This window comes from Acomys minous (assembly GCF_964271855.1).
Source record: "Acomys minous genome assembly, chromosome: 4".
NCBI lineage: Eukaryota > Metazoa > Chordata > Mammalia > Rodentia > Muridae > Acomys > Acomys minous.
Window position 1 is genome coordinate 120,628,489 of NC_140486.1, and position 13,454 is coordinate 120,641,942.

The 13,454-nt window shown below is 39.2% G+C and overlaps 1 protein-coding gene across 11 annotated transcripts in view; it reads left to right on the forward strand.

Annotated features, from left to right (window-relative positions):
- Positions 1-13,454, forward strand: part of PAM (peptidylglycine alpha-amidating monooxygenase) — a 278,579-nt gene that overhangs the window by 209,642 nt on the left and 55,483 nt on the right. For all 11 annotated transcript variants that reach the window (XM_084780124.1, XM_084780128.1, XM_084780127.1 and 8 more), the window contains exons 13-14: positions 9,929-10,113; positions 11,830-11,901. In XM_084780124.1, the coding sequence (XP_084636250.1) occupies positions 9,929-10,113; positions 11,830-11,901 (257 nt within the window). The remainder of the gene's footprint in view (positions 1-9,928; positions 10,114-11,829; positions 11,902-13,454) is intronic.

Here is a 13,454-nt window from a genome sequence, read left to right on the forward strand (position 1 = left end):
GGAAAACACTATCAATTTATACTAGAGAAGCTTTCCAACAGCCTTCCTATTGTATAACGTTTCTTAAATTTTTGGAGGAGCCTGGAGAAAAGCAATAGCATTATTGACATATCGTAAGAAAGATTGATCATTAACGGGGAGGCTTGACAACTAGAGACAGCCACAGGGGAAAGAGGGGACAGCCACTCACACTGGGTCAGTCTTTGACACTGGAGGTAAAGTGACCCAGGGCCTATTGGTCAGCTGCTCTCTGCTCTGTGCTCTTGTGGGGCCACAGGAATGGTAGTTAAATACCGGGGGGTTGTTTTGTTAACCTTCTCCGTAAGTAAAAGATGTAGTTCAAAACCGACACTTTCAGAGCTTTGCATGTATTGATGCGCAACCTAAAGTGTGAGGCAGTAGAAGATTTTAGCCTCGAGGACCTTAACAGTTTAGGTAAGGGGCATAATTATAGCCTTGGCCAGATTGTGTCCTTGGAGTTTCCTCTCTGAGGTAATTTCTGCCATAGACATTAATGGCTTGTTATAGTGCCAGAAGAAGGAACTGGAGTGGCCTCCAGGGACATCTTTCTGATTCATGAGTACAGAATTCTTGTCTTTTAAAATTGTACACCTTGCTTTAAAATAATACCCAAAAATGATGACAGTACTCTATTCTTTTGTAGCTTTCTTGGGAGATAAAGCAAATACTATTTTTAATATAATTAAAGTAGAAAGGATTATAGGAAATTAAGTTATTGAATGAGTGTATATTTTGAATATTTAATTTATACTACTGATACATTTTCCCAGAAGAATGATAAACTAATAAGACAAGTTTGCAGAAATCTAAACCTGGGTAAGATTTTTTATTATAGTGTTGCATGCCTATAGTGCTTACTGTGCCTTTTAAATTTAGAAAGAGAGCCAGGCTCAGTGACACATGCCTGTAATCCCAACACTCAGGGAGGCAGAAATAGGTGGATCTCTGTGAGTTCAAAACCAGCCTGGTCTACAAAGCGAGTCAATGACAGCCAAGGCTCCACAGAGAAACACTGTCTCAAGACAAAATCAAAAACAAAACAAAAAAAAAAAAAAAGGAAAAGAAAGAAAGAAACAAAGAAAGAAAGAAAGAAAGAAAGAAAGAAAGAAAGAAAGAAAAAGGAAAAAACTTAGAAAGATGCTGGCCGCAGTGTTTCTGTTTTGTACATTAACAGGTGTCTCCATAGATTACTATAGGATGACAGATGAAAATGTAAACAGAAAAAATGATTTCTTATTAACTTATACTCAGTAAACCTCCCTCCCTCTCTCCCTCCTCCCAGCTAGCACATACATATTTAGGCAGCCAAGCTCACTGGATGTAGGTCTGACCCACAGCTTGAAGCAGTCAGGTGCACATCATACATAGTTGCTTCAGGCTAGTTGGGGGCCCCTTGACGTTCTTAGAGAATTATCACCTAGACTTTGGAAGAAGTTTGCCCTATACCACCCTGAAACCAAGTTGGCTTTGGCCCCCTAGGAGCATTTTCAGCTAAGTAATATTTCACAGCAGCCAAGTTAAATTCCTGTTGTCTTATGATTTTAAGAACAGAGAGAATTTGGCTTAGATGAACCAATTCTAATTAACTGTCAAAAGAGACTTTAAAAATGGAGACTTAATAAAAAAGAAAGTGTTTAGGTAATAAAAGTATGAAATTGTATTATATTACTTTACATTTATTTCAAATATTTTATTAAAGAAAAAATAAAATAATTTATATTGAAAAATGGAGACTTAAATTTCATTTTAGAGATTCATTTCAATATATTGCCATTGAGAAATAGATCCAGGCATGGTGGTGCCTACCTGTTGTCCCAGCTCTTTGGAGGCTGAAACAGGACGATCGATTACAGGTTTGAGATCTTTCCGGGCTATCTGGTGAGTTCAAAGCCAACCTTGGGTCTGACTTGACTTTGTAGGAAAATAATGTCTCCAAACAAAACAAAAATAGGTTGATTACCAACCTGCATGTCTATCATGAGTGAATAGAAAAAGAAAATATGGCGTGTTACACAATAGGATACTGTTCCGCCTTTAAAAGAAAAAAGGTAAACCAATTTGTTGCATGGATGAATCTGTCTTTGTGCTAAGTAAAATAAGCCATGCAGAGAAATACTGAATGATATTCCTTTTAAAAAATACTACATTTATGTGTGTGTGTGTGTGTGTGTGTGTGTGTGTGCGTGCGTGTGTATACCTCACAAACATCTGTGTCCTACAGCATATGTGTGGAAGTCAGAGGGCCACTGGGAGGAGTTGGTTCTTTCCTTCTGCTCTGTGGGTCTCAGGGATCGAACTCAAATCCTTAAGGTTGTTGGCAGGTGCCTTTATGCACTGAGCCATCTTGTCAGGCCAGTGATCTTACTTGTATATATGCAGTGTAAAAGTGCTGAACTAAAGAGTTAGAACAAAGGTCAGCGGGGGTCAGAGTTAGATGGAATAAAGTAGGAATGAGGAGAATTGCTGACTAAAGGATGGACTTTTTTTAAAAGAACATGAAAATACATTTTTATTTTCTGTTAGACAACAAAGTGACTATATATAATGTGTTTTTAAAAAAATAAATAAATTGCAAGTGCTTGACTATTAAGAAGTGGTAGTCATGAAAGGTGCTAGATATACTAAAGTAATTTAATTATTCTTTGTTGTATGCACATGCTAAAACATCATGTTGTTCCTAATAAACGTAACTAATTAAGCTTCATTAATCAAAAGTAATGTTAAATGTACATTTTAAACAGCTGCATTTAAGTCTAGATCACCTAACCAATATACTTAAGGATAAAATGTTACATATAAATGTGTATTTATCTGAAATCATAAAATAATGTATCTTAGAGAAGGCTGCACAAAGTATACGCTAGAACATTGTTCCAGTGAACCTGATATGCTGCATAGTGGTGCAGATTTCACGTTCAGTGAGACTTCTCTAAATTAATTTAAAATGTTTAGTCAGGTTCAAACAATTAGAATCTATTTAAGCAGTCAATTGAGCTAATTAAGTCAGCTAATCACCCAAAAGTTTTTAGAGTAAAATATCTAAATCCTGAGGATTATTAGGTAGCATTTACCTATTTGATCATTTTATTAGTCATATTTTCACCTTGAATGTGTTATTTCTTGAGAATATGAGCAGAAGAGAATGTGACAATGAATAGAAGATATTTATACAAAACAAATACAGAACTTTCATTGCCATGTTAACTTACTTTTCACTGTTATCTCATCATAAACTAAATAATGAAAGTTGATTATGACATTTTATTTGTAATATATTTTATTAATTTATTCATATTACATCTCAGTTGTTATCCCATCCCTTATATTCTCCCATTCCTCCCTCCCTCCCATTTTCCCCTTACTCCCCTCCCCTATGACTGTGACTGAGGGAGACCTCCTCCCCCTGTATATGCTCATAGGGTATCAAGTCTCTTCTTGGTAACCTGCTATCCTTCCTCTGGATTATGACATTTTGTATATGCATATAATATACTCTATTCATAGTCACCCTATGCTACTTTGTCTTCTTGCCTCCCGTCTTCTCCAGTCCCAACTCCCTTCCAAAATAGTCTCCTTTCTACCTCATATCTCTTTATTAATTAACATTTTAAAGTACAGTATTTGCAAGTACAGTATTACCCCTTATTGTATATCTTTAAAAGGATGTAACTTCGATAAGACAAATTCTCTGACATTTCATATTAATTTCCCAAGTGTGTACGGCCCGTTGTGTTTGTACCGAAACCTAGCTTCTGCTGACTGTAAGAAACAGGACTAGGGAGAAACAACCATTAGCTTGCAGAGTGTCACTGCCTATAACCTAAGCACGACCCATGGACTGGAGAGGTTTCTAATGATCCATTTGAGAACACCTGCCACTTTCTCCAGTCTCCATTTGGTACCTTTCTGTTAAAGCTTCTGTGACACGGAGATTAATGGTAGATATGTAAATACAGATAAATACTTTTCATAAACACCACAGAAGGCATGTGCGTTTGGACTAACTCACCATCCAGCAGCGTGGTGTATCAGAGCCAGCGCATTAGAACATGAAAGACGACGGGCAGTTAGTTAGTCAGCAGGGTTGTTCTTCATCATTCCCCACTCGTTTCGAGGTGTTCTTTCCTTCCAGGCTCACTAAAGCACATCAGATTTAAAGCTACTCATATTAAGTGTGCTTAGTGTAAAGGAGAAATTATGGTGCGGGCACTTGATTGTGAAATAAGTGCAGCGCAGTAATATAGGATTAGTGCTGGTACCCACACTCATCATTTTAGAGAACACATTGGCATTTGGGAATGTTTAAACAGACAGGGGCCTGGGCAGACATGCAAGCACAGCCTTGCTCCACCACTACTTCTCCATGTGAGTAACTATTCACATGAGCCGCTGGAAAATAATGGTCTGCGTGTCAAAATACTCCCCACCCGCCCCAGGAATGCAGAAAGCAGTCCTTGTGATTTAAAGTCCTGGGTTTGGGTTGTTGTTTGCTGTTTTTTTTTTTTTTAAGTGGGAGTGGGGGAGCCAGGAATGATTGTTGTGGAATAACACTAACCAGGTGTGGGTCTGCTGCTACAGCCTGAGTTTTACTCATCCTCTGCATGGGCTGGGCTCCTGTCAAACAGGAGGAGGAGCTCTGCTCCCTAGACTACAAGGCCAGTTGGTGGTAGATAGGAATTAAGTGTGTTTCTTTGTATTCAGCCTTTCCACCGAAATTTTCCTTACGACAACCAATGTTTATCATTTATTTGACAACTCATTTTTGCATCCCAGAGTCAGTACGTCAAATGAACTCTGCTGGTGAGCAGAATATTATTTCTCACAGAACCACATGCTTAAAGATGAGCATGTTTATATGTCTTCCTGATGAATGCATGCTATTAATTATATTAGTGTACCATGTGAATAGATATGTGTGCTGTATAAGCACATACATGTACAATATATGCATTTTTATATTTTTATGTGTAAATTTTTTCAAGGAAATATATGGTAAGATAATTCATGTTGGAAATTGCTACATTATATTTTATTTTTTAAATTTTACTAAAATAATAAATAATGATATTAAGGAATAAAGAACAAAGTATTATATTATTTTAAAATACTTAACCATATGCATTTTCTTATTTTTGCTTGCTTTATTTTTGAGATTATAAAATTACAACATTTCTCCCTTGCCTTTAATCTCTTCCATATACCCATGCTTGCTCTTTTTCAAATTCCTGGCTTCTTTTTTCATTTGGTTATTGCCTGCATATATGTATGTACATATATATTCATAAATGCAACCTGCTCCATCTGTGAAATGTAACTTGAATATATGATCTTATGTCTGACCACTTGGTATTGGATAACCAAGTGGTACACTCTTCCCTAGGGATGACTATTACTCCAAGTGTCAGCATTCCTTACTCCTCTACAGTAGTTCTTTACATAGAATTGATGCCCCATGGATTTTTTCCCCATCCTGTTTGCCATGTATATTTCTGTCCATGTTCAGCTCATGTTTGGGCAGTCATATTGATGAGACTGTAATGGGTGGAGCCTCTGACATTCTTAGGAGACACCATCTCACACCTGACCTTCTAGTTAGCTTATGTTCTTCTTGACCCCTCTTCTGCAATGTACTTGGAGCCTTAGCTGCAACAGTGATTGGTAAATGATTCAGATGGACTGGGATCTGATGCTCTGCATTTTGATTGGTCTTCTCTTGTGGTCTCCATCTGTCCCTTAGTGAGGGGAAAGGTTACACTTGCCTGTGTGTATAAGAAACAAATGTATAGGTTATTACTAGGGGTTGCATTGACTCAGTGGCACCCCGCTACAATGACTATGAACTGCAGTGGCGTGCACAGCATGACAACTGTAAGGGTCTTGTGGTTGCACACGTATTTTGTCTCTCTCATTGGACTGAAGACCCACTCAACGGGAGGGAAACCGTGCTTGGTAGTGGAAACCTAGCTGACTTCTCAGAGCTAGTAAGTCATGGATATGGGAGGAAAACCTACAACCAAATGCATTTTTCAAATGTGCGACCTTGTACTTTTCCACACATAACTTTTAAACTGGTCATTGTTCTCCTTGCCTCCATATTAGTGTAAAATTATTTTAGTTTATGCTACTTTCTTACTTCATAGTCTAACATTTATCAATCGCTACCACTGATTTGTTCCTGGTAACAGGAGTAAATTATTTTCCTTATCGCCGTATGGGCTGATAATTATATTTAGCAAACATTTCACAGTTCAGTCCCTTGTTCCCATATTGATTACTGTTTGTGTATAAAATCATATTGTCTGCAAATAAAGATACTTGGACTTCTTCCTTTCCTGCTTATATACAATTGATATCCTTCAGTTGTCTTATTACTCCAGCTATTGAATAGATGTGGGGAGAGTGGACAACCTGGTCTTGTTCCTGGTTTTAAGGAAGACGCTGAGTCTCTCTCTCTTTGAGATTGGAGTTAGCTGTGAGCTTCCTGTACCATGTCTTCATCATCTTGGGATATATTTCTTGTGTCCTGTAGTGGCCAGCTTTATATCAACTTGACAAAAGGTAGAATCTTTGGAGAGGAAGCAGCCTCGGTTGAGAAAATGCCTTTGCAAAATTAGGTTGTAAGCAGGCCTGTAGGGCACTTACTTCATTAGTGATTGATGGGGAGGGCCCAGCCTATTGTGGGTGGTGCCACCTGTGCTAGTGGTCCTGGGTTCTATCAGAACACAGGCTGAGCAAGTCATGTGAAGTAAGCCAGTAAACAGCACCCCTCCATGGCCTCTGCATCAGCTCCTGCCTCCAGACTTCTGTCCCATTTAAGATCCTGCCTTGACTTCCTTTGATGATGAACTATGATGAGGAAGTGTAAGTTAAATAAACTCTTCCTTCTCCAACTTGCTTTTGGTCATGGTGTTTCATCACAGCAATAGTAACCCTAACGAGTACATAACCCTGGTCTCTCTAGGACTTTAATTATGAAGAGGCACTGAATTTTGTCAAAGGCCTTTTCTGCATCTAACACCATGGGTTTTATCTTTCAGTTTGTCTATGTGGTCGATTACATTTATTGATTTAACTGTTGAACCATCCCTGCATCTCTGCAATGAAGCCAACTTGATCATGGTGGATAATCTTTTTGATGTGTTATAGGATTTGGTTTACATGTATTTTATTGAGAATTTTTGCACTTGTTTTCATAAGGATATTGATAAATAGTCTTCTTTTTTGTATAATCTTTATGAGGTTTTGGTATCACAGTAATAGTGGCTTCATAAAAAGAATTCCTTCAGTTTCTGTTTTGTGGGAAAAGTTGAGGAGTAGCAGCATTACTTTTCCTTTGAAGGTCCGATAGATTTCTGTGCTGAACCCATCTGGCCCTTGCTTTTTGTTATTGTTGTTTCCAGGCTTTAGTATATCTATTTCACTGGGAATTATGGGTCTTCGGTTAGACAGAGTTCTCTAGAGGACAGAGCTTCTAGAATGAATCTATGTGTGTTAAAAGGAAATTTATTGCAAAGGCTTACAAGGCTGCAGCCCATCTAGTTCAACAATGTTTGCCTGCTGATGGAAAGTCCAAGAATGTGAGAGTTGTTCATTCTACAAGGCTAGGTGTTTCTGCTTGTCTTCAGTATGCCTCGGAATAGGTTCCAGTGCTGGTGAAGGAATGGCTCCACATCAGAGGTGAACCTCTCTTCACGAGTGAGGGCAAGCATGTGAAAACCAAAGGCTTCCTTCTGCCGTGTCCTGTTCTATGGCACCACTTGGTCCCTGTAGAGCACACAAATTTTTGACCAGCCCTAAAACTGCCACATAGAAAGTTTGGATGGTGTTTTGACACTATAAAGAAATGCATAGTGAGCAGGTGTTGTTTTGGGGTTGCTTCACTTCACCATTTGCTTTTATTTCATGGAAAAGGCTGTTAAAATGACATTTATCAGATTTGTAGTATGAAGCCAAATGATTTCTGAAGGATAACCAGAGTCTGTCCTCATTGCAAGAACCAAATCCTGAGGCCTCATAGGGGCCATCCATTTTCACAGTTTACAGGAATCACATCCTATTTGGAAAAGGTTTTTCCCTCTTTTCTTGCTGATGTCATCTATGTTGCTATGGAAAGGAATTGATTGCTGCATGGCACTGCTGGAAAAATCAACACTGATGAAATTCTCCAGAGCAAACAGTCTACTTTAGAAAGCTGGATTTTGATTAGGCTTGCTAAAAATTGTTACAACTAATAACTAAAAGGAAATGTTGTTTTTCTAGAACTAAGTTGCTGTACAAGCCTTGCAAAGTGTGTGGCTACAAACCTCCTTAATTACCACCAAGGGACATAAATACCTGGTAGACTGTGTTGACTGGGGAAGGGAGCATGCTTTGTAAAGGATCAGGTGTTATTTCTATAACTGTTTTCTTGGACGTGGCTCTTTCGTTGTTTTAAACATCTATACTTAGCATTATCTGTCGGCTGTACAGTACTCCCTGGGTATGATGTGTACCCCTTAGAAGCTGTTAGTCAGACTTCCCTGGCAATCTCTGCTGGCCATTCTTTTCCTTCTTTGCTACCTCACTCTAGGTGCAATGTCACATATCAGGGATTATACTTAGGATGCTTTAGGTGGCCCATCACTATAAAAAGGAGGCAGTGAATCCAAAACAAGCTTCTAGATACTGGACGGTCAGGGTACTTGCAAATAATGCGTGATGTCCCTATTGAAGTGTTTTAAGCTTTGCCATCTGTTCTACTTGCGTTTCTGCTTGTTTGATAGCATACCCTGACTTTAAAAAAAAAAAAAAACAGCTCAAGGAAGAACAAGTTCATCCACTCCCGAGTGCAAGCTGCAGACCACCATTGCAGCAACGTAAAGGCAGGTGGAAAGTGACGCCGTTTGTGACACCCACAGTCAAGAGCAGAGAGAAGGCGAATGCATCTGTGCTCAACTCAACCTCTTTTAGCTCAGGGCCCAAGCCCAGGGAGGGTACCACTAATGTCAGACAGGTTCTTCCCAAGTCAGTTAAATCAGCCAATCCCCCACAGTCAAGCCCACAGTGAATATTATCTAGATCATTCTCATTGAAGTTCGCATCCTTTCCCAGACGTCTGACTTAGTTTTGACTATCCACGTGATACAGGCTATAGTCATCTGAGAGTGGAGTCTCAATTGGATGATGGCACAGATCAGACTAGTCTAGCATCTTGCATTTGGGGAATGTCCTTGATTCTTAGTTGATGTAGGAGAGCCCAGTCCACCATCTCTAGGCTGCTGGCACTGGGCTTCGAAGGAAGTTACCTAAGCTTGATCCTGCAAATGAGCCAGAAGATTGTGTCCCCACACCATTACTGCTTCACGTTCCTCCTTGAGCCTCGGCCCTGACATCCATTAAGGATGGACTGTCACCGCTAAGCTTAAACACACCCTCTCCTCCCAGGCTTTGCTTTTGGCCAGAATGCTTTCTTCCAAGCAACAGAGATGATGATAGACTACCAGATGGATCTAGATTGTTGCAAGTTGATACTCAGAACTAGCCATGGCACCACCATCAAGTATACGATGTAATTTATTAAAAATGTGATTGGTTTATTTATGGGCTTTATAACACGGCAGGTAAATGAAGAACAAAAGGATTTAGGAAGGAAGAATAACTGTATCCCTGAGCTACTTAGATACCATTTTCATCTGGGCACTGGGTGATGGCCACAGAGTAACCAAAGACCAATATTTCAGTGTGAGAGGGAAATATACCTTTGTGTTGGAGTCTGTGTTAGGTTTTAATGAAAAATATAAAATAGATGCAGTTTTTCGTTCGCTTTTGAGTCCATCGTTGGCAGTCTTACAGGTTGCATTTTTCTTGCACTAAGGACATGTTTTATATGAACAGTTTATATGTTCTGTCTACTTTATTCCCCCTACAGTGGCACATCTAGTGATGAAATGTGCAACTTATACATTATGTATTACATGGAAGCCAAGTACGCAGTTTCCTTCATGACCTGCACACTGAACGTGGCCTCAGACATGTTCAGAACTATACCAGCAGAGGCCAATATTCCAATTCCTATAAAGTCTGATATGGTGATGATGCATGGACACCACAAAGGTGAGTGCGATGTTTACCATAGAGTACCCTATGGTTCTGTGCTCTGTATTTTCATTTGTGTCTTGTGTAACTTCATGATTAATCTAAAATTATTGTAGCCTCTTTAGCCAATCACTATGTACACATACCCTTATTTCCTCTTTCTTTTTCATATAATCTCTACTCCCTGACATATCTCCATCAAAGCAGTAAAAGAAGGCACTGGGGAAGTGGCTCAGCTGATACCGTGCTCGGCACAAAAGCATGAGGCCCTGAGTTCACGTCCCCAGCACCAGTGTAAAGGCTAAGCACAGTGACACACATCTATAATGTTAGGGGCACACATCTGTAATCCTGGTGGCACACTAGGGAGCCAGAGGCAGAAGGAACCTAAAGCTCTCCTGGCCACCACCCAGCATGAACAAATCGCTGAGCTCCTGATTCAGTAGAAGACCCTGTTTGCAAAAGTAACAGTAATTCAGAAAGATATCCGGATTGACATCTGGCCTCCACAAACATGCATACTCATGTGTAGAAACATCCATATCCACACACACATGAATATAAATACACATAATCAATGAATGAATACACACACACATTTTTTTTCATGTACAGATTCGGGCAGGGGGAACACAAACAGAAAAGGGGGCTTGAGAGATGGCTCAGTAGGAAGAATGCTTACCATGCAAGCATAGTACCTAAGTTTGCTCACGGGTCAGTAGCCCTAGCCCTGCAGAGGTGCAAACAATGGATATCTGAACTTTGCTGACCAGCCCGTCCAGCTGAATGAGCCAGCTCTAGGTTCTATGAGCTACTCCATCTCAAAACCTATCATAGAGAATGCTTAAGCAAGACACCTGTATTCAAGCTCTGGCCTGCACACACACACACACACACACACACACACACACACACACACACACACGGGTCAAATGTGAGCCAGGAATTAAAAAACTGTTACTTCTGTGGCCAGTCCCATCAATGTAAACCTTTCTTCATATAAGTTCTGTTGTTGTCACTTCCCTTACCTCAATCCTTCCATAGGCAGAAATGACTTCCATGACTTAAACGTTGTACCGCACCCTACATGCTTAGCATCCTCAGCCATATCTGTATAATGTGCCTTTTCAAGGAAAAAAGTAATTCTTGGCATTCTTGGTCTTTGCTCTTGGGCCTTGAGTCTCAGACCCATGCTTTAGCTTACTGTTCATCTGCAGAATGGTCGCACTCAACTGTCATTCCTTCAGTTTAAAATCCCAAACCAAAAAATAAAATAAAATTCCAAACCACACACTCTGTCTTGCTCCACAAAGTATACTGAGACTTTATGGAGTTTTATAAACTCAACCACCAAATGCCAGGGCAATTAGTAATCATGTCACTTATTAGGATGTTAATATATTTAGAGAATATAAACTTATATTTTTAAAACTGCCTTAAATGTATCAATTTAAAGATAAATATGAAACATTTTAGTGCTCTGTAATTTATGTGTTCCCAAAAGTAAAAAAAAAAAAAAAAAAAAAAAACCAACAACAACAGTTGGCCTGGTTATGTCCCAAGCCAGGTAACTGATAGTTATACTGGGGGTGGGAGAAGGTTGGGAGTGAGAGTACATCTACCATGAAGTTCTTGATAATGTAAATGAACATGAGCTCCTGCCGTTTTGATGGTAGAATCCCAAGTATGTAATATATGCTGATAATTCATGACAACTTCTTTGATCCTTTTCAGAAACAAAAAACAAAGATAAGAGCGCTTTAATACCGCAGCCAAAACGGGGAGAGGAAGAGGTATTGGAGCAGGGTATGTATACTACCTTCTGTAATCGGCCTGTCAAAGTACTCCTTATCAAAGCAGGCAGCCAAACTACGACATTGCTATTCTTATGTGGTGCACAATTCAGTTATAAGAAAGCGGTCACTTATTGCTCTTAGACATGAAACAAAAATTTATTAGCGTAATTTAGTCCTGTTAGGCTTTTCTGTCTTTGCTTCAGTTTGTTTACTATTTTAAACTTTTGATATAGTTTATAGAAGGTCAAATAAAGCCTATGAGAAACAAGCATTGGGCTGGTTTTGAAATCCAGCGAACTTTTCCATTTAAACATTTATGTTACTAACAATATTTGTATTTTAAGCAACAAGAAAGTGAGAGTTAAGCGTGCATCTTCTGTGGCCTCAGCAGAACTGGATGGTCTGCTGCTGCTGCTGCTGTGCCATCATAGTCTCCTGTTAAGTTGCCATCTGATGGGTTAAGACAACATCATTCTCCCTGTGTTCCATGTATTAGAAGTAGAACTGTTTGAGGCTATGACATCGTAAACCACAATGGGACAGCACTCTTCAGCTATACTGAAATTTACAAGTAATCTGAGGCTGGATTGTTGTTTCCTTTTGATGTTAATTAGTTGATCAATGTTAAAAACCTAGAGACCTTACGAGAAAATCGGTTTCCTTTCTAATCACTAGGATCTCGGAAGTTCCCAGTATGTACACTGTTGTCCCATAAAACACCTTCCTGTTCTGCTGTGCGTTTACACCTTGTTTCATAGCATCAAGCTTTAAGTGTACCTAGACTCTTAGAAATTCCAGAGGAAATTTTTCCTAGTGTTTCTGTTTTCTTCTATTTATAACTGAAAAGAGAGAGAGAGAGAGAGAGACTGTAAGGAAAGTAATACAACTTGGAAAGAAATATTATTCTGTCCCAGTTGTAGAAAATGAGCTGTGGTGCTCACACGTTGAAACACGTGTGTCCATTATCCCCTGCAGTGTTCTGGGAAGTAGTGACCCACAGCACCAGGCCAGGGGCCACTGTAGTCTGTGTTAGCCTGCTGGTCACTGGAGGCCACCAGCTGAATATTTAAGTAGAGATACAGAAATGTGCACATTCACACATATTATCAGATTTCCTAGTGACATCAGTCTGTTTCTTTACAATGCACAGGACAAATCTACTCATTAATGTAGAGCAGCCGGTTCCTTGAAGAGACATTTGTTTACACAAAATATCTACTTATTTCATTCCCTAGGAAGTCATGCTGACCAAATAGATAATAGGAGGACTGTAATTACTTAAATAAATTATCCCATGTCTTATAACTTTTAAAGTAAGCCCTTAAACTAAACCCATAACTTAATTTGTTGGTCGGGCCCAATTTGCACCCATTTATTCCTCCAAATTGCATTAACTCTTTCAATGTTTTTACCTTCAATTAAAAAAAATTAGGCCTAAAGTATTTCTGTATGGCTAGTCACAAGCCAACAGATATCATCCATTTTGCTTCCACAGAAAGTCTTGGAGTGTGATAAGGAGCAGAACAGTTGTGAAACAAGAAAAAAAAAATGAGCTGTAATATG